This window comes from Lytechinus variegatus, chromosome 12 (assembly GCF_018143015.1).
Source record: "Lytechinus variegatus isolate NC3 chromosome 12, Lvar_3.0, whole genome shotgun sequence".
NCBI classification, from domain to species: Eukaryota; Metazoa; Echinodermata; class Echinoidea; order Temnopleuroida; family Toxopneustidae; genus Lytechinus; species Lytechinus variegatus.
Window position 1 is genome coordinate 33,245,417 of NC_054751.1, and position 21,895 is coordinate 33,267,311.

At 33.9% G+C, this 21,895-nt stretch overlaps 2 protein-coding genes across 2 annotated transcripts; one reads left to right on the forward strand and one right to left on the reverse strand.

Annotated features, from left to right (window-relative positions):
* Positions 1 to 2,364: 2,364 nt before the first annotated feature.
* On the reverse strand, positions 2,365 to 12,329 carry LOC121425247 (uroporphyrinogen-III synthase-like). Its single transcript, XM_041621267.1, has 8 exons — positions 12,201 to 12,329; positions 10,137 to 10,211; positions 9,208 to 9,388; positions 8,119 to 8,268; positions 6,696 to 6,779; positions 5,530 to 5,615; positions 4,726 to 4,821; positions 2,365 to 2,523 (listed from the first exon to the last, which is right to left on the reverse strand). Exons 2-8 carry the CDS (start codon positions 10,194 to 10,196, stop codon positions 2,389 to 2,391), a joined length of 792 nt encoding a protein of 263 aa, XP_041477201.1. The 5' UTR covers positions 10,197 to 10,211; positions 12,201 to 12,329; the 3' UTR covers positions 2,365 to 2,388.
* Positions 12,330 to 12,556: 227 nt separating this feature from the next.
* LOC121425093 (BRCA2 and CDKN1A-interacting protein-like) lies at positions 12,557 to 21,524 on the forward strand. Its single transcript, XM_041621067.1, has 7 exons — positions 12,557 to 12,735; positions 15,640 to 15,714; positions 16,500 to 16,580; positions 17,152 to 17,250; positions 17,909 to 18,096; positions 19,184 to 19,355; positions 21,213 to 21,524. The coding sequence occupies exons 1-7, from the start codon at positions 12,589 to 12,591 to the stop codon at positions 21,381 to 21,383; spliced, it is 933 nt and encodes a 310-aa protein (XP_041477001.1). The 5' UTR covers positions 12,557 to 12,588; the 3' UTR covers positions 21,384 to 21,524.
* Positions 21,525 to 21,895: the final 371 nt, after the last annotated feature.

Below are 21,895 nucleotides of genomic sequence, written 5' to 3' on the forward strand. Positions count from 1 at the left end.
TTTTTCCCAGATCATGGATATTACACACACACTGGATTTTAACATACAAATTTAGCTCAATTTTTTTCTTATACATACTAGGCCTTTGACAAATGATAAATTTATATGACCGACTGAAAAAAAACCCTGAAGATTGAACTTAAAATTACTTATACAACTCTACTATTTATCACCATTGACTAACAAAATTGCCAGTTTTTAGTTTTAAAATGGTTAAGGGGTTTATTTATAAAATATCCACAATTTCATTTCACAAGGAATTAGTTATCCTGTATAACTAAATATAATTTCAGAGATAGTACTAGTTTCATTACACAATACAATAATATTCCTATATTGTGATAAAATATATACTATCAGTTATATTTCAAATTATAAGATACATATAAAATATACATATTGAATATATAAAAATTAAGAGTGAAAGAAGATTCACAAATAAAGAGAAATTTGATGATATTGCATTGGCTGACTGTGATAAAATGATAGAATACACTGACACAAAAAAGACACCGATCAGCCTCTTGCTAATATTATTCTACAGAAATGTTTCCTCAAATCAAATGAGATCGCCTCTAAAAAGATTCCATTATCCTCATGATGGCACCATTTAAAAACAAGGATATTGAGAGCATGCTCACCCAAGCCAGAGAAATATTTGTATCAAGACTAGAAAATATCACTGTATCAATACAGGTATGAAGACATAGTGGTATGGAAGTAGGAACAAAATGTTGCACAGAAATAGATCAAAGTCATCCCTGAGTGGAGAAATACAGCATGACCCATGATGACTATTAATAAAAAAATAAATCCTGTCCAAAACTTTGTTTTCAGTTTGGGATCATTTCCATTCTGGAGACTTCAGGAGACATCATTAACATTGTCTAACTGGTATGGAAATCTTGTTTATTTTATGATTGAAATTTTCAATAAATATTGCACACGTGTAGAGATTTCCTGCCAATGCAAAGAGAGAGTGCAAATACTTTCTAATTGACAATGACTTCTATTTTGGTAGAGCTACCTTTACTGGATAGTATCCACTTGGTCTACATGTAGATCATCTAAATACTATGTAATCCGACTATGTAATCCCACTATCACTTGATCTAATACTCACTCAGTCTAATACTCATTGGCCCATATATTGAAGTCAAGTTTCACTTAAACTCAGGTTTAAAGTTGTGGTTTAAGTATGGGAAGCCAAAAGTATCAATTTTTTTATCAAGTTGTACATTTCTTATGTTTACTGTGCTCTTTCCTGATTCATTGATGGTGAAGACAATCTATTCATACTTCTTAGACAATTATGAATGATTTGAGAGCCAAATGAGCTGAAATATGATATCTCTACCATTGGTGATTGATGTAAAAATTGGCTTTCCATACTTCAACCACAACTTTAAACCTGAGTTTAAGTTAAACCTGCTATCAGAATACGGGCCATTTGGTTTAACTGTCATGTAGTCTAATGCCCAGATAGCATAATTTCTCATTCATCTACTTATTTCTTTGCACTTTATCAAATGAAAAATTGGTTCATGAATACTTCATCTAATCTTATAGACTTAGTGATGTCAAACACAGTGGAAATTAGACAAAGTGGCAAATGTACTAAATGGCAATTAGACCAAACAGGTGTAACCTAACTAGAATCTAGATAAAAATGATAAATGAGCTTAATTGCAATTAGACTAAACGCACACCTGCCAACCTCTGGGAATGAAAAACTGTATGCTGTGATAAAAAAAACTGTATATTTCCCCCACAAAGTTTATTTCATAATAAAATACTTGGTGCACTTGCTCATCGCGGTACTCAAGCTGCATGCAAGCTAAAATGCGCACTGCTCTTGCAGATGAAAAAAAAAATTAAAACATGTGTATATCTTCACCCTGGTTTCAACAAAATGATTGAAAAAAAAGGTACCTGAAACTACATTGATCTAATAAACATATTTATGCACGTTTTATGAAATAGAGACATATAGAGATGATTTTTCTCAATAAATTACGATTTTGTAAAAAACAAACAAAAATTTTAATTTTTTTTTAAAGAAAAAAACATACTCCTGTGTTTTGGTTGTAAAAACGTACTAAATACGCCTAAAACATACTGGTTGGCAGGTCTGTAAACGGTTCGATAAAACTGGTTGTAGACGTAATATGATTAAACCATGTGGATTGAGACATACTGAAATGAAGACAAAATAGATATATACCAATTTGCAAGTTACCCATTCAATATGATTTAAACAGACAAAATATTTTCTGCAGTTGGACTCTCCTGTATATTAGCACAATTTGTATTGCCCCTTCTCTAAGAGGTCCATTTTAGTATGTTTTTGCGAACAAGTGGGTCCAAAAGATGAGTTTATTTTCTCCCTTATGAACCTGATCCATCGTGACATTGTTTGATTGTTTGAAGCAATGCTGTCGGGTTGGGCTTCTCCGCAACACCAGCAACCATATACCCATGCTCCTCCATGGCAGTTTGTGTAGTCCTACCAATAGCCAAGAACTAGATGAAAAAATCATGTGAATAAAATCACTCCAATAATTTAACATAAATTTCTTATTTTGTATATCAAATCAATAATAGTGATTCTTAAAAATTGATTATGTCAACAATGCAATAAATTGCATAATAAAGAATGTGTCATAAAATCACAAATTTGGATCACAATGGATCATGATATATTTACAAAAACCTCTCATATATATTTGATTTTAAAATAACTTAGTAATATAGGAAGGAGTTTTGATTTTGCATGATTATTTTTCGACATTTACACAACAAACAAACTGCTAACAAAGTGAAAAATAAAATGAAAGGGAAAGAAAATAATCTGCAATACTTTCTTTCATCAAGTGCTACCAAGAAAGAGAAAAAGCATTTTTAGAAACATGAAAGTAACTAAAGAGAGAAAAGTAGCATGGAGCAAATATGCCAATACTGAGCCTAAAAGCTGAGGGAAATCAGAAGACCATTCACAAGACAGAAAAGGCAAAAGATAAGGTGCTGAGAAAGTGAGTTTAAAAAGATTTTGAAATATCAACAAGTCTAAACTGGGAATGATGTTAGTTTGTATGAATTTGAAATATGGTACCGGTACCTCCCAAGGTCTTCGAGTGAGAAAAATAGTTTATAAAAAACTTAAAAGGGGCCTATTTAAAATATTGAGATTTATTACACATAATCAGTCATTCACAGTGGTCAAAGAAATAAATATAAAGCATAAATCAGGACAGTTATCAAATATTTAGGTCTCAATTTTAGCTTTTTCCCCTAAGAGCAAAAAAGTCATTAACCTACATATCTGTTAGAAGGTGTATGGTGAACTTTTTCTTCAAGAATTTCGGTCAGGAGAATTAGGCGTAAACAATAATTACATGAAAATCAAAAAGGTACATCCATTTGTAGATTTAAATCAATGTTATTAATAAATTCAAATTAATTTCCAATAATTTTTGTTTGATAATCCAAGCTAGTGTAGAGCACAAATGTCATTCATCTATATATCATCAGAATATTTACCACAAATGATGACATAAATTGTATACAAATCTCTACTTTAATTTTTGGGTAGAGTATCGCCGACACAATTACAGGTATAGTACGATTACTCTATAATTACCAATAAGAACAATATTGAATAATGAAATACCTCTCTAGTGGAAGATGAAACCCTTTTTAGCATTTATTAAGGAATATAACAGTTATTAACTATCCTATACACAGAGGTAATGTCTTTCTTGATCTAAGGATATGATAGATCATATATGATTGGTGACAGGATATTTGATTGATGGGAGAAGATTCTCTCCTGGACAGTGTCTAATGACAGATTTATACAGAATGCAAGGGTAAAGAGATTTAACTTGATGGAAAAGAGTAGTTAGTGACAGATAGATGGAAACAGAAAAAGAGGGAGAGAAAGAGAGAGACATAAAGAGATACAGACAGAGAGACAGAAAGAGAAAAAAAGAGAGAGAAGGGGGGAGTAGAACATAATATTTTAATAAGGACTCTGTAACGTGATATCATTTTAAAATAAAAATTCGAAAAAATATCAATCTGGTACACATGAAAATGTCCATAAATATTGGGGCATTTTGATTAGGGGGGGGGGCAAGAAGACCCCAAAGTGACATCACTTTTTCAGCCCTTTGAATAACAGCCAAGACTTCTCTTTTTCATACTTATTTTTTCTTCTTTCTCCCCTTTTCTTCCACTTTTTTAATTCTTTTCTCCTCACAACCTGATAAATCATGGGGGGGAGGCAGTGTACACTCTTCCCATCTAGTGCTGCTCTGTGTTCACATTCATGGAAACCTTTCTAAATAACTTGATGGATCCCAAACTAATGTGTCTTTGAATATTAAAAATAGAAAGTTATAATTTGCATCATGTGAATGATTTGACAATAATTTGTCAAGGCCTACAAGGTGTTTGACACATGCTCACAATTCTCAAATTTGTACAATTATCAAAACAAAGCACACTGTAAAAAATGAAGTGCTAATTTAGCACTTACAGTTCTTGTATAGTGACTACACTACAAGTGCTGATTTTTATTTAAACTAGAAAATTAGCACTCATAGCGTAGTCACTATACAAGCACTGTAAGTACTATACAATTAGCACTTCATTTTTTACAGTGCATAAGGTTCATATGTTAACAGAAATCTCCACCGTTGAATAATCCTTGTTTTTCCATACCTTTGTATTCTGTAAGTCTGCTTTTGATTTGTGAAGCACATCTTTGGAAAACTGAACTCCGGACGGACTGAAGAACACTATACAGAATGGTGAACCCTAAAAGGAAAAAAATATCTTGCTTTAAAAACTCATTCAACATTCCAAAAGCCCTTATTGGAAGAATGTGTACTATTTCTTTTTACACCAGTGGTCTAACTGGGCAGCCAATAAAAGATATATCTAAAGCTGATGATGTAATCTGTTTGAGAATGACTTGCACATTAGTTTTCTTGTTTATTAGAATAATGCCTATTGGGAATGGGTGATACAAAGCTTATGTAAATTACAGAATTCAATAGTTTGAATTAACAAAAGTTTACAATACCACTACTGGTATAACCATGACAATGAAGCTACTTTGTTTAAATTCAATTTTAATTTAGCATTGTCTCTTGTGACCCAGGGGATTAAAAAAAAACAATGATCCTATGGCTCTGAACAGAGCGATTTATTCTTATGCTCTGTATGAAGTTATTTGTAATCAGCTGGTGTGTTTAAAATATGAGTCACAATTTTCATGCAAAGTTGTTGCAAATTTCATGATAAAAAATTAGGTAAGAAATTTTAATTGACAATAATGTGTCTTCTGAATTCCCTACCTCATGGTATGAAAAATCAATATAACTCATCCAAATAATTATAACCTATGACAGTAAAAATAAAGGAAATAGCTTAACCAAAATATTGCAATTGCATAGAAGTCATATACAGTATACAGATATCTGATACAGACTTAATTTTTAGTTGAGAAAGAAATCCATTTACCTTAGCTTGCAGGTATTTTGACAGTTCTTTTTCTAGATCTGGGTTGGAAATTGTTTGATACACCACATCTTCTCTAAAGGGGATTCCTGGTAAAGAAACAATAAGAATCACCAATGATTAAAAAGAGTTCATGTCAGAAAATAAAATTGAGTGTAAGATTCCTAGAGAGGGCAGCATTTCTATGAAGCAAAGAGTGAAGATAAAGGCAGTATTAACTGATGTATGTTTTGATTCATCCAGGAAAAAAAAGTCCAGATGAACAGATTTATTTTTTGTTTTATAATTTAAAGGACAAGTCCGCCCCAACAAAAAATTGATTTGAATAAAAAGAGAAAAATCCAACAAGCATAACACTGAAAATTTTATCAAAATAGAATGTAAAATAAGAAAGTTATAAAGTTTTGCTTAATTTCATAAAACAGTTATATGCATATCCTGGTCGGTATGCAAATGAGGAGACTGATGACATCATCCACTCACTATTTCTTTTGTATTTTATTATATGAAATATTCTAATTTTCGCCTTATTGTCAAGTGAAACAAGGATTAATTCCTCCCTGAACATGTGGAATTAGCATTGTTTAATACTATATGTTTGATTCAAGTTGGTCCTTATTGTCAAATCTGTAAAAAATGAAATATTGTGTAATTCAAACAATAAAAAACAAAAGAAATAGTGAGTGATATACATCATTGACTGTCTCATTTGAATGTCACTGAGGTGTGCATATCACTCTTTTATGAAAAATAAGCAGAACTTTAAAATGTCATAATTTTCTTATTTTACATCCAATTTTGATGAAATTGTCAGCATTATGCTAGTTTGATTTTTATATATTTATTCAAATCAACATTTTCTAGGGTGGACTTGGCCTTTAAAGGCAGTAAGTAACTTTGACCTGAACTCAAAATAAAGAATCACTGGTCAGGCAACTGTTGTAATTACAATCGCAACTTTTTCTGCCTGACGGGAATATCACAGTTTAGTACACAACATATAACACAGCAGGTTGCAAGTCATTTCACAATGTTAAAGTATTATTTTGATAGATTTTCTTCAAAATTTCATTTATATAAATCTTCATTTTTGACATAAGAACCAACTTTAAAACAGGGTGTACTTCCTTTTTATCCACATAATGGCTTAGATACCCTACACAGCTTACCTTCCTTCCGTAATGTTTTTGGGATAACTTCTCTTCTCATTGTACCACAGGGATAGAGTAGTGGTTTTGATCCAGACTTGACGGCTGAAATTTAACAAAGACAAGAGAGACAATGGCCCGTGTTCTAACTTGGGTTTAACTTAAACTCAGGTTTAAAGTTGTCGTTTAACTATGGAAAGCCAATTGTTACATAAATCACTAACAGTAGAAATATAATATTTCAGGTCATTTGGCTCTCAAATCATTCATAATTGTCTAGGAAGTAGAAATAGATGATTGTCTTCACCATCGATGAATCAGGAAAGAGCACAGTAAACACAAAAAACATACAACTTATAATAAAAATGTTGACACTTTTGGCTTCCCATAATTTTAGCACAGAGTTAGACCATGGTCTAAGTTAAACCTGACTTCAGAATACGGGCCAATGCGTCATACATTGATTTCTTTTGATGGATAGACAGATTAATAAAGAAGAAAATAATAGCTACATCTTCCGTCGGTTCTCATCATAAACCAAGTTTGACACCCAGTAAATGAAGCAAGACCACACAGAACTTATAAACAAACCATGACGATACAGGCCAGAATAAGATAATACTCATAGAACACAATACCAATGATCCATCTTTCTTTTTAACATAGTGCTTGGGCATCGTTCAATGCCTCTAAAATTCAATGTTTAGTTCATTAAACAATGAATAATTCTATGAACAATAAGAAAAGGAGTCTCACATTTCCACTTTTCAGACAGTAACTATTACGGTTGGATGAATTTTAGAATGGCTGCAAATTAATACAATATCATTGACTTAATTTTAATTAGGTATCAATCTAACTCACCCGAGAGTGGTGTGATGTTGTCAGAAAAGACTTAGTAAGCAATTTTTTTAATTTTCTTCGACGAATCATGTTGACGTATGAGATTAAACAATTTTGGGAGCTCTGTGCATGCGCAAATTAATCTGTGATGAGTCCTCTCATCCACTGCTCAAATTTGTGACGCTTATTTTAGGGTTTTTACTTTCAGTCTCATAATGTTAGTACAATCACTAGTTCGTACATGATGACGTCATCCAAGCTTAAGACAAATGAATGAAGCCGCAATCAACATCTGAGTTTCAGTGATTCAGTAGGGCTGGTAGACAGTAAGTACTGCTTGTTACCTACTTTTTCATTAAATTTTGTGTTTGTTTTCATCCACTAAAATACGGTAAGTAATCAACATTCTCTTTCCAAATGATCAAGCTCTTAGCGCCACGTTTGCACACCCAGCTTCCAGAGTTTGAAAAGCCTTCTGTAGGAAGGTACCTCCGTTGGTGGTGTTCTTGTTTTTTTTTTCCTCAACAGGCAATATTTGCCTCCCCCTTTTGGTAAATCTTGGACAAATATATGCCCCTGACTTCCTAAGAGGTTAGTTTACCTTCAAGGATGATTCGACAAAGATTTTCAGCATTTCCAGAGTCTTCTCCTACAGGATGAAGGCCGAGTTTCCTCACTTCTCCTCCTGTAGATGTTCCTACACTGAAGGCAGGAAGTTTATTCCATTCATCCCTCAATCTTGCATCCCATTCTAAAACATAATGATAGTTACATTTGTAAGACATTTCACATGTGCCCAAATTTACAATATCAAACCTATGGGCCCGTATTCTGAAGTCGGGTTTAACTTGGACCATGGTCTAACTCTGTGCTAAAATTAGGGGAAGTCAAATGTTTCAAAATTTTGTTTACAGTTAATGCTTCTCATGTTAACTGTGCTCTTCACTAATTATTTAATGGTAAAGAAAATTGTCATACTTATCATTCCCAGGCAGTTAATAATGTTTTGGAAGATAAATGAACTGATACATTGAACCTCTACTGTTAGAGATTTATGTAACAACTGTCTTTCCATAGTTAAACCACAACTTAAAACCAGAGGTTCAATTAAACCTGACTTCAGGATACGGGCCATGCAGTCTGTCTATTGGTCACATGTATGTTGTCATTCTTGGGAAGGTGACTTTCATACTTTTATTTTCAAAGTAAGTTTTATGAAGATTATGAATATAATCATGCTTGATGCCATGGTCTAGTAAGGTCAAATAATGACTCTGCTTTAAATGAAGTGTCATTCATCAATGCTTTGGTGGCAGCGGTGGGATTCAAACCATGCAATGATCAAAATGACTGTTCCCTCAAACCAGTACCTGCTTGCAGTGATATTCCAGGCCTGCCATCATAGAATTGAAAAATGACACTTCATTACAAGTTATAATGGACCCCTCTCTTTGAAGGATTTCAAGAACATGGCACTGACAAGGGGAGACTTTATTAGGAAGTCCATCGCAAGGTTATATTATGTCAAAAATAATGGCAAAGAGAGCAATTGATTGGTCAATCCTTGCACAACCCCCCTCCCCCACACACCCAACAATGAATATAGTCATTCTAATCATGTTCTAAAGATAGAGCAATTACTACCTGGACGATTTTCTTCACCCCCCCCTCGACTGCAGTGAATACATACCATCATTCTCATCATGCTTCTTGAGACAGAGAGCCACTGATTGGACCGTTCTTGGACTTGAAAAGATGAGTCCCGAGTGATCTTCAGGATGTGAGATGTGAGCGTACAGGGTTTCAAGGTTGATGAACTCAAAGTCAATGGGTGACACAGAGACACAGTCTACGTCTGCTTCTCGAAATGCCTACAGAAGATTATGGGTCAAAATTACTTTTGAAAGCTCAATATAGCAACAAAAGTTTAATTTAGCATTGTATTGCTATCCAATAACAAAGAACATTGAAAGTGAATCTGAGCAGATAGCTTGTGCAGAAAGGAGACATCCAAAATGTCTTTGCTCACCACACAATGGTTACAATATGGCATCTGGCTGTGTTTCATAAAAAACATCATAAATTTCCTTTTTATTGCTAATGCTATATTGTAAATATAGTACGGTACTCAATATTTTACATTTGAAAATTTAGTGATCAATTCTGCTTTCGGCTGACATAGAATTGTCTAGTGAACCATTTTGATTCTATTCAATTCACTTAAATCAGGCAGCCTTGTTTATTCACATCATTGACCAAACTTCACCACAAGCAATATGCAGAATACAAATTCAATTAACATCATATAATACATGAAATTAAGATGAGAATACAATGGGGGCCATAAGTGAAGAAAATATGGAGGAAACAAGAATTTAAAAATGGACTGTTGTTAAGTTTCATGACTATATCCAATTCTATTGAAACTTGAGACTTGTTAATATTTTACCTTACTTTTATTTATCGTGTATTGGTTCATCAAGCTTTGATTTTAGGGGCACCTACAATCCTTAAAACTATGTAAATTTAAAATTGTTGTTCATGCAAAGTGTGTTCTTTATTGATTGGAGTTTAAATGATTGATTTATATCAACTAAACTCAATAAAAAAGATATCTACCTCCTGGTATTTGTCCTTTGTTTCATTTTCCTGGGCAGACCTCAATAGCAAAGTATTCATCTTGGCAAAGAAATCCTTTGAAACAAAACAAAAACAAGATCAAAATCATAAAAATCATGGTCAATCTTGACTTGTTGAGCAATCACTGACCAGATTATGGCCATTAGATTTTTTTGGTCCATTTAGATGTGAAGTAACAAACCTCTCCCATAGGATGTTGTACAAAATTTAAAATCTGAGGGGGGGCATATCAGCAGTATTGCAGCAGCATCACCCTAATAACTTCCACTACCACCACCATCATCATCCAACCACGGAGCCAGGATTTAATTTTGGAGGTGGCAGTAAGTGCAGGCGAAGCATGCCAACACTTACAGAGCGCGCAAAGCAGGCTGCCTGGGGGGGGGGGGCAGGGGCGGATCCAGGATTTTCCAAAGGGGGGAGGCAAACTTTTCGGAGGAATATTTTGACAAGCCCCCCCCAAAAAAAAAACGGTTTTCAACAAATTAAGGATATTTCGTAACCTAAAAAATTTGACAAGCAAAAAAAAAAGGTCCTTAATTTCAAAAGAGGGGGCACAATGTTTCAACGGTTTCAATGGCATTTTTACATTACAAATTTTAATTTTTCTACTCAAAAAGGGGGGCACGTGCCCCCCTGGATCCGCCTCTGGGGGGTGCAGGGAGGGAGGGTTTCCCCACTTCCCACGCGGAGGACAAAGTTTTTGGATATCTCATCAAATTCAAATCAAAAGAAGACGTCTCTATTACCCTTACAAACTCAAATTAATTTGACTTGACTGTGAATAAGAGCAATTGTTTCCGAAAGAAATTATGTGCGCCCCCAAAATGGGAAAAAGATTCAGGAATTTGAATTAATTACCTTTTCAACAGCGAATTGCGGAAGCTAAAACGTTTCATAAAAATTGAAAACATAAGTGATATAAAATGCCTATAACTTAATTGGTCACATCAGATGTTATTGCAAAAACCTTGCCACATTAAATTTATTTAACTCACAAAACAGAGTAGAAAACGGGAATATTCTTTCCTGCAAATGGCATTGAAACTCTGAAGTGGAAAAAAGTATTTTCCCAAACTCTTAGAATATTTCTGGTATTTTCTGAGCCATAATGTAATAAATATTTATGCTGTTTGGCCTGCGACCGATTGCATGCAATGTTTTGAAATCGGCCGAGAATAATACATGTGAGGAATTTGATACTGGCCCAAAATCACCAATTTTGAGGATAACCGGAGGATGGACACACGGAGTGTCATAAGGGTGAAGAGAAAGAAATTACGCTATTTTTCTTTCTCGTTATATTTTTTTTCTTTAATTTTAACAATAAACCACTTTTTGATCCCACCCTTGTCACTCGGAATATCCGATCGAGTTCCCCGTCCGAAGTTCGGGTAGGTGGAGCATAGTGTAGCGGTAGTGAAGTGGAGCCTGCACAAATTTCGCCCGAGGTAGTTGAACATTAGACAAACATAGAGAACACACACATAAGATAAACAGAACATGTTTCAACGTAATCTAACCCATTCTCATCTCAGCCGGAAAATTAAAAATGTAAAATGCCATGTTCTATTCATCATTTTGTCTCTGTTCAATTCAATTTATTGTGTCATGATATTGATTTAGATCTAGTTCTATAATTCAACTTTCCTTTAGACATAACACTGTACAGCTAACGTATCGATCTTTAGCCTAAAAGTTAGGCTAAAAATCTTGGCAAAATCATCAGTCGCCACTATCAAGTATCATCAGCATTATTATCAAGACATCATCGATCATCATTATCATCATCATCGATCATCATCATCATCATTATCAGTTTGTAATGTCCATTATCATCACAGATGACCACCAGACATCATTCACGAGCAGCAGAGAGTACGCTAGTGCGCTTTCGCATCCATCGTGCCGACAGAATACAAAGTACGAATTCCTCGAAGCCAGTACACCCCGGCTGAGCCCGCGAGCGAATGCTCGATCGCAACTATGGTTCCTCAGGAGGTGCGAAACCACAGTCGCACTAATTGTACTTTATATTTATACCTGGTGGAGCTGGAGGAATTTACTTCATCAGGAGAAGAACTTGGGACACTTTTGGAGCTTGATCTTGGACGTTAAAATACTCTATTATGTACCATCAGACGTTGACTACCGTACTAACCACTGACACTGTTAATAAAGTTATATTTTGTTGTATGGATCTCCTGTCAATAAATATCGTCTGCTATAAACGTTTGAGATGTGGAGCGATTAAAGGGAGTTATACATCAATATTTATTCATTTTCTTTTTATATTAATAAAAATAAAATTCATTTAATATTTATAATTATGTCAATTTATTAATTGCTGAAATATTTATAATGAATCTTAAATAAACAAAATTCATAAGCAAAATGAAATACATAATAAGAACGAGGCAGGTTATTGCACATGATGGCGACTTACCCTAAGAAAAAACGTGTAGATCTGGAGGAAAAAGAGACCGATTCCAGTGATGGTCAGGAGGAAATGGACGATGAGAATATCGGAGATGACGACGATGACTTTTTAGAATCCTCTGATGAAGAAGTAAATGAGGTAAAGATGATTTAAGTGTGATATTGTGTTCAATTTTATATATTATTCTGAGCAGACTATTTTCTTTAGTCCCACGATAGCATATTTATGTTGTTGGGCGTGAACGGTTGTTCGATTTATGATAGTGTCTGGTAATACAATACGTGCTTATAAATTGGACTTGGTTGCATGATGAAATTTAGTCATCCTCATAGAATCACAAAAAGACAGAAACTACCAAATTTAAATTATCAGAAATTTATTTGGAATAAACCCAAACTTAAGTATTGAATGTCATTATTTAGGGTGACCAGATTTCACAAAATGAAATACGGGACAATCAACAAACACGAGTCATGAAACAGACAAAGAAGGCTACACAGTGATAGATGAAAGAAAAATGTAAAGAATTGGAATGAAGGGTGAACGAAAGAATGAAGGAGAGAAAGAAAAGGGGTGAATTTAGAAGACAGAACGAAAAATGAAGGAAAAATAAAAAAAAAAGAATAAAAGAAGGATGAAAGAAAGAATAAAACTTAAAAGAGAGAAAAGGGGTTTCCGATTCTTTGAATTGAATATTGAAAGACTAATAAGGAAGATGAATAAATGTTTGAAAGACAAAAAGGAGAGAAATAAAAAAGAAAAAAGGAAGAGCTAGGAAAGAAAGAATGAAGGAAAGAAAAATGTTTCCGTCTTTCTTTGAAATAAGAAAACAAACAGAGGAAAACAGGACGGGGGAAGGAAGGAAGGGAGGGAAGGAATAAGAAGGAAAAATAAAATCAAGAATGAAAGAAAGGAGGAAAGAGAGAGAGGGAGAAAAGAATGAAGGGAGGTGAGAATGAAAAAAAAAAAGAAAATAATGGAACTGAGGAGAGAAAGAACTAAAAGAAAAGGAGAGGAAGGAAGTAAAGAAAAGTTCAGGAAAGACAGAATGAAGGAAATAAAAAAGGACATTTAGTAAAAAGCAGGTAAAAGAGAAGAGGGGAAAAATAGAAAAATAAACAGAGAGAGAGAGAGAAAGGATCAGGAAAGAGATATAGGAAATAAAGATAGATTGAACAAAAAAGGGCAAGCAGGAAGGATAGAAGGTTGCAGAAAGATAGAAAAGAAAGAAAGAAAGAATGAAAGAAAGAAAGCAAGAAAGAAAGAAAGGAAGAAAGAAAGAAAGAAAGGGAAAAATAGTTCAAACTTCAAGCAAACTAAAACAATCCAATCATCTAACAAAAATCATAATGATATTTGGTGCTTTTAAATACATTTTTAAAATTTAAAAAAATTGAATGTTTTAGAAATGAATAAAATAAATTCAAAATAAGATGAAACATCCTGCAATCATACACAAGACTCAAAAATAAAGCTGAAACAACTAGATCTTTATTTATGAAAACTCAATAACTTGTTCCTCCGATTACATCTCCAAATCAGTAATCTTAGAATCCATACTACATTTTAAAAATTTCCCGCCGATGTTGTGATTATTTTGGTGGAAAAACTGTTTATCATATCATTGTTTGCACCATTGAGAATCTGCTCTGATCCTACATTTTGTTCAATATTCTGAAATACAGGACAAATAGGCGTCCCGGAAAGGGTTTGTTGGGATACTGGGAAAAAGGAGCAAAATATGGGACGATCCTGGGAAATACGGGATGTCTGGTCACCCTGAATGTCAATGAAGTCAGGGACAGGAGGAGTTAACATGCTAACATTAATGCAATGACTGTCGATGCAAAAAATATAAATAAAAACATGTTTGAAAATGATAGGAGTCCTATTCAACTGCCTTGATGTGCGGCCGGGTGTAGCCTAGAGGACTCCATGATGATATTTTTCATATTTTTGTCTTTGGTCTTTTTATCACTGAGCCTAGACTAATATATCCGCTGTTTCGGTGGAGTTTTAAAAACATTTTCTTTTTTTTGTCCTCCTCCTCCTACACTGACGAAAGTCTGCAATTGAGCTTGTAAGGAGGTTTGACCCAAGCTTAACTGCAGTGTCTGGAGAAAACTTCAGAAAAGAGGTGCAATAAAAAAAATGATATTATAATCAGCTTACCACCCTTCTGAAACATATGCTGGAAAATATTGAATTTACATAACAAACATTCAGGTTCTTCTCGATCTTTCGCTGCCACGTATAAAATACAGCTGAGTGTACGAACGCGCCCGCTAATCATGTTATTGTTATCATTCGTGTTACTAAAAATGGTAACACGAACATGATTCGCGCATTCGTATGCTCAGCTGTATAAGAAACATGACAGCGATTGATCAAAGAAGAACATGATCCTGAATGTTTAATTTGTCATATTTTTCCCTTCTTCTAGATTGACAAACTCGTCGGTGAAGTTCCTCTTTAAAAGGGAAGTTCACCCTGACAAAAAGTTTATTGTAAAAATAGCAGAAAAAGAAAAGAAAAATATTGCCGAAGGTTTGAGAAGTCACCAAAGAATAAAAAAGTTATATTTGAATTATTTCACTTGGGATGTCATATGCAAGCAGCTTTCCTACATATCGTATGGTAAAAAACCAACGAAATGTTATTTTCTCAGAAAATTTTAAATGGTTTTTACTGTACCTTCAGTAAATCAATGGAAAAATCATGTCATTGCCGTTCTTAGAAAGAAAAAAATGTCATCACAAAGCATTAAAAATTGAAATTTATGCATTTTTATTACATTACATATGGAGCAGCTGCTCATTTATGACATCACAAATCCAAAACTTAAACTTCGAATAACTTTCTTTATCTATAATAGGTTTTCCTCAAACCTTCACCGATATTTTTTATTATTTTTTCTGCTATTTTTGGTTGTGACCCAAAAGTTGATGCTGTATGTTGATTATTTTTATTTCCAAAGAAAAAATGCCCTGTGCAGTTACAACTTTATTCTCCTACCTTTTTTTGTTTTTGTTTACAACACAGGAAGTTCAGATTGAATTTGAAGCATTTCCCCCTCAAGATAACGACTTTCATGGCATCAAGCGCCTTCTTCAGCATGTAAGATTTTATCAGTTCTTCAGCTAAATAATTTCCCTTTCTAAATTACCTAAATTGACTTCAATATTCAAAAGTTAGGGCACAGAATCTAGATCTACTCTGATAATTTCTTTAATCACTTGAATACAGCATACATTTTTTTTTTTTTTTGGGGGGGGGGTTTGTCTGTGATATTATCTTATTGTATAATTAATCAATCCATATTTTATCCTGCATTATGAGGAAAATGTGAACTTAATTGATTCCAGTCAAATAGTCTTTTAACTATTCATTGTTTTCATGGGAAGCAATCCCTCCCTTTAAATTGAAAAGTTTGCCCCCCCAAAAAAAAAAAAAAAAATTGTATGCTGTATTCAAGTGATTGTATGAACAATTTTTCTTGAGTGATGAATGTTATAAAGCCCTGCTTCTCCCTAGTGACTGCTTTTGATAGATACATAACACAAGAGGTGCATTGGTTAACCTTTGATTACTTTAGAAACTAATATAATTGCACAATTCTTCTATCAAACTGTACAGGGGCCTGTTGCAGAAAGAGTTAGTTTCAACGAAAGTCAAAATATCAAGCGCAAGTCCTGAATACGGGTGCCTCATTGGCTGGAAAGCAAGTTGCGCAAGATTTTTTGAGTTGCGTTTGATCAAAACTCTTTCTGCAACGGGCCCCTGATGCATTTCTTAATTCTGCTTGAAATGAATTGATTTTATATCAGTCTAGAATTTTTCACTTTCATCATTTCTTCACACATTTCTTTCTCTGACTCTTTATATTTTTTTTATTTGTTCAGCTTTTTTCAAGGACCAAAGTAAACACCAGTCAACTCACTGATCTCATACTATCCCAGAACCATGTTGGTTGTGTTTTAAAGGTAATATCACTCTTCAAATACCATTTTCTTCTTTCTTTCTGTTCCATGTATTAAACAAATGGTTGCATTTCCATTTCATTTAAGTATGCAATCTGACATCATTTTGTCCTTATCCATTTAATCTATATACTACAAAGTTGTGGCATAGTTTGCATGGAAAGTCTCAAAGAAAAAAGGGGTATTTAAAATTTGAACTACAATATTTTCCAGACTAAAACAATATTGCTTGTATCACAATGAATGCATTATTATAACATGAAGTGCCTTTCTTGGGAGTGCAAATAAAACATAACACTAAATTTCATTGAACAGGCTTATTAATTCATAGATGACTTCACTTTTATATCATATTGATATTACATCTGTATCTTTCTGTTACTTGGTTTAACCTTTGATATCATAATATGTTAAATATAAACATTAAAGACCAAATAATGAAACGAAATCTTTCAAATTTATCATGTTGTTCATTAGTTTGCTGATATTTTTTCTGTCATGTTTATAGAGATCTTAATGAATATCATGGAATATAATCTTTGTTTTGTTTATTTCATATTGTATTACGTTGCAGCAAAGTGATGCTCAACTTGTCGAAGAGAGTGATTCTGATGATGATAATGATGATGATGTTTTTGGATTCACCACAGTACTAAACATTATTGAGAAGAAGGTAAAGAATATTCTTGAGAATCTTGTACTTCTAATCAGAAAGGCTATACTAACTCTAGAATGGATTAATATATAAAACTTAGCGTAAAATGTGATATGATTTTCCATTTTCTGTACGTCTCTTTTAAAGGTAACTGCCATCAGCAAGTCTTTTTATGGGAAGAGAAATGTAAAACTTAAAAAACCCTTAAATTGTTTTCACTAAGTTGATTTGCAAGGGGCATGCTCCATGTGGAGGTTGAATTTCATAGCATTTTTTTTTAGAATTAGCTAGATATGATTTCAGTTTAGGTGTGTCAGAATAAAAGCTCTGTTTTGTGTCTATGATGACATTATTTTCCAGTGTGGAATATGAAGCAAATAATCACCTTTGGTTTCAGTGGATCAGACAAAAGTATCAATTCCTTAGTGATGTGTATGGGTGCACAATCTTTCCTCAGCTTCGCTTCAGAGAGGCTTCAAATAATCTTGTGCATGATGGTATATCCCCAGCACTATCACTTTCATTGACAGTAATTATTTGCTTATTATTCAGAGTTCTTCATTGCTACTTGTTTTATTGCCTGTATTAGCATGCTTATGTAGTTGGTTCAGTCTGGAATGCTAATTGTGACATCAGAAAAAGAGGTATGAGTGTCTTCTTCCATTTTTATCTGTAGAACACTGAATGCATCCAAGAAATTCACAAGCTCATTGTGGATAAATGTTCCACATGCAATTCAGAAGCGGAGGTCAATGAACTCTCCCAGATTCTTGGGGATGATTCCCGGAACGTCGGTCTTCTGCTGTGTGAACGCTTCGTCAACATCCCTCCTCAACTTGCTCCTCCTCTTCACAGTAGCCTTCAGTGAGTATTAACATGTCAAATCACAACTCGAGTGCTTTTTTCCCAAATAATGTTTCATAAAAGAGGAATGTGAAGAGTAATCTTAATCTTCAAGATTACTCCAAATAAAGAGGCTTTAATGGGAGGAATTTATAATTTGTAAACAAATTTTTGGCATTACTCCTATGTGTTTAAATCTGTAATAAAAATCAGAAGTCAGAAAAAATTGGAACCAGTGGGATTCTAACTTGCCATCTACTACTTATGATTTTCATCACAGATCGAACAGGTGTTCTTAAACACATAGGAGTAATACAGAAAATTTGTTTACAAATTATAATTTTCTCCTATTAATGCCTCTTTATTTACTAACTAATGTCCACGGCGGACTGCATTTGGATATTAATGAGTCAGAAAGAAGAGGATCGAGGGTATTAGAATTCCAGTTCATGGTGACTTAGCCATGAACCAGAATAGCCTGGTGGTTAAGTCGCTGCCCGGAAAGCAGTAGATGGCAGGTTCGGATCCCACTGATTCCAATTTTTTCTGACTTATTGTTTTCACCAGAGATCGAGCATGCGATCTAAAACACATAGGAGTAATGCAGAAAATTTGTTTACAAATTACTCCGCTCCTGCCCCCTTTTGTAAAGAAAATGGGGCAATCTCAAGATACCTAGATGCTGAATAAGAATTTGTGAAGGAAGCACCATTGATATTGAGATATATCTTTCTAGAATCTACATTAAGACTTGAGTAGGATGATGATACCCTGTATTACACAGGGGTTATTTATGTTGTATCTTTTCTCAGTTTTCCTTTCATTTTTATCATGATTTATTTATTCCACACTATTTTTTTCTCCATTCACATATTTTTTTCAAGGCCTTTATGTTGTTTATACATGGTGACCATTTTCAATTTGTTAGGATGTCTAATCATCAGAAGCTAATTTTGTATTCAACAGATTCGGAAGCTCTCCTTTTCTTTTCCTGACATTTTTGACATAATGAAATGAAAATTAGGACTATCAAAAATAATAGGAATATTTAACAAAAATACAAATTTTAGCCATTCCCATTTAACTTGAGGCTGTTTCTATCTTTCAGAAATGACATAAGAATAGCAGGAGCTAAACACCCACGGATGAAATTTGACTATTATCTCTTGATGAGCAGAGCATACCAGCAACCTCAGCTTCCATCTTCAAAGAAAAAGACTAAAGCTCCAGACAGAAATGAATGGATTTTTACCAACGCTGAAGATGGTATCTTTTTCAAAGTAAGTTGAACACATGAACTTGGGGTTTTATAGGGAGCTACTTTTCACAAATGATTGCCTAAATCTGCAATATTTGATGAGCTTAAACATTGCGGTGAATGAGGAATTTTTAGGTTCTGTTTTTTTTTTTCTTTATTTACCAGGGCTCTGTTGTGAGCATTTCAGGGGTAAAATTACCCCAAGCCCCGGTGTAATTCTTCCCAGCCTCGTACACATTTTGTATCTTGTTTGTGTTTATTGAAGAGAGATGGTTGTTAAAAGAGAATCCAACCCAAATAAAAACTTGTTTTTATAAGGGAAAGAAAAATCAGACAAGTTGATTGGTGAAATTTTTAACAATATTGGACAAACAAGAAGAGAGTTATGAATTTTTAAAGTTATATTGGTAATCACTGTACCCATGGAGACTTCAAATTGGCCGCATATGGGATTTCATAGTGATGTAAGGCAAGGACTACTCTTCCATGTACTCCAACAAAATATTATTATAATGTCATTTTTTCCAAAAGTTTTATTTCAAATTATACTTTTCTTTCATGATGACATAAAGCAATATACTACCTGGGTTATATTTAGATTACTGCCCCAGGGGAATGGGTACTTATGAGAAAGTGATAATTAAGTACATGGCCTATGGGAAAGTTCTTCTTGCCCCTTGTCATAATTTACTTACCCAGTTGCCAATTTGAAATCTACATAGTATTTGTGATCTCAATTTTAAAGCAGCTGTAACTTTCTTATTGCTTGTCCGATTTATTTCAATCTTTCACCATTCTGTTTAATTTATTTTTTCCTTCCCAAGTGAACAAGCAACATTTTATGGCCAAGGCTGGATTCCCCTTTAAACTATTGTACATCCGAATGCCAGAATTTTTCATGTCAAATATCACCAAACACAGCATGATGAAAAGATTTTAACTAAATATGAAATACCCAATAATTCCCCCAAAATCAATCCAATCTTTGTTTCTGATAAGAAAAATCAGAAATTAGGCAAGTTATATAAATAAATCTTGCTTTAATATTGTAAGTATGCTGGTCCCAAAGAACTTGTGTATTGAGCTGTACTGTATCATCACAATATTTGTTTTTAGAAAATTGACAGATAATCCACAGGTGTTCTAGTATTTATAAAAATTGTTTGCAGAGGACTTATTTTTCATAATTTTGATTTGATCCTCTAAATGTGGCAAGTTCTTGAAATATTTTTTTGTTTTTTAGAACTTCCAACGCTCTAAAAAATCAATGGAACAAAATGGGGGTAGAATGGTTGATTATTTTTCTATTTACTGAACCAAAACATGCACACAAGCAGGGGAGGTAAATATTCTTAATTAAAGAAAGTAAACTAATGAACATTTAGGAAAGGTAGATCTTACAATTATATTTAAACTTCTAATGCTGTATCCAATGTTACAATACTGATCATTCTAGGCATGGAACTAGCCAGGTTTGATAGACATTAGTTTTGGGAGGCCAGATATTGTTAAAAAAAAATGGCCCCCGAAATTATATTTCCCAAGTGAAACATTAGAACACCACCGGGGGGGGGGGGCAGTGACGAGTCACAAACCATGCAAGGGACGTACCCCCCCCCGACAAGTCACAACTGATCCCTGACGAGCCACAAGTGACCCGTTCCTTTGAACTTGAAGACCTTTTTTTTGGGGGGGGGGCTTGTCAAATATTTTTCTGGTACGGAAATCCTTTATTTGTGGACCTTTTTTTTTTTGCTTGTGAAATTTTTTGGCGGACAAATTTGCCCCCCCCCCTTTGGAAAATCCTAGGTACGCCACTGAAGTGAAATCATAATTCTCAGTAATAATCAATCTGCTATAATTCATATTTTGAAATTAGGAGTCTATTCTCACCCTACACTACCCAAGTCAAATAGACCAGGCCGGAGCTGTCGCTGGGAAATGGACGGAAGATGATACGGAGATGAAAACATTTAGAGTCGTCATGGTTGTACCTGCAAGCAAAATGAACAATATACTCGCAGAGATACAGGAGGCATTTGCCGTATGATATATCAAGGGATGATAGACTGATAATATGGACAGATTTTTACCTGCTTTGCTTTGGAAGTGCCCTCGGATGGATATTATTGTCACTCTGGTAGGAGACATTTTGGGAGAAAGATGGGATATTTCTTTTCTCTTCTCTGCTCCCTTTCTCCTTTGACACTAGTATATTTTCACAAATGTTTCAAATTTCATGCGCAACTGGGACCTGTTCTTCGGTAGTAAGCACCTGTCACTGATATGTTATCATCATAATCATATAGTAGTCATAATTATTCTATAAAATGTTTTAGATAGGTAGTCATAGCAAATTATCATGAAAAGATCCAAGATACAAGTGATAATCTTGTTCCCTCGTGTTTTCTGGTGACTTTCTAGTAAAGTATTTCATATGACAATATAGCATCCACCTCATCAATGCAACACTCCTGACATTCAATGCTCACTGATGAGCAATACTTAATATTTTTATGTAAAATTTAATTGTAAATTCCATATTGAAGATAATTCTGAAAC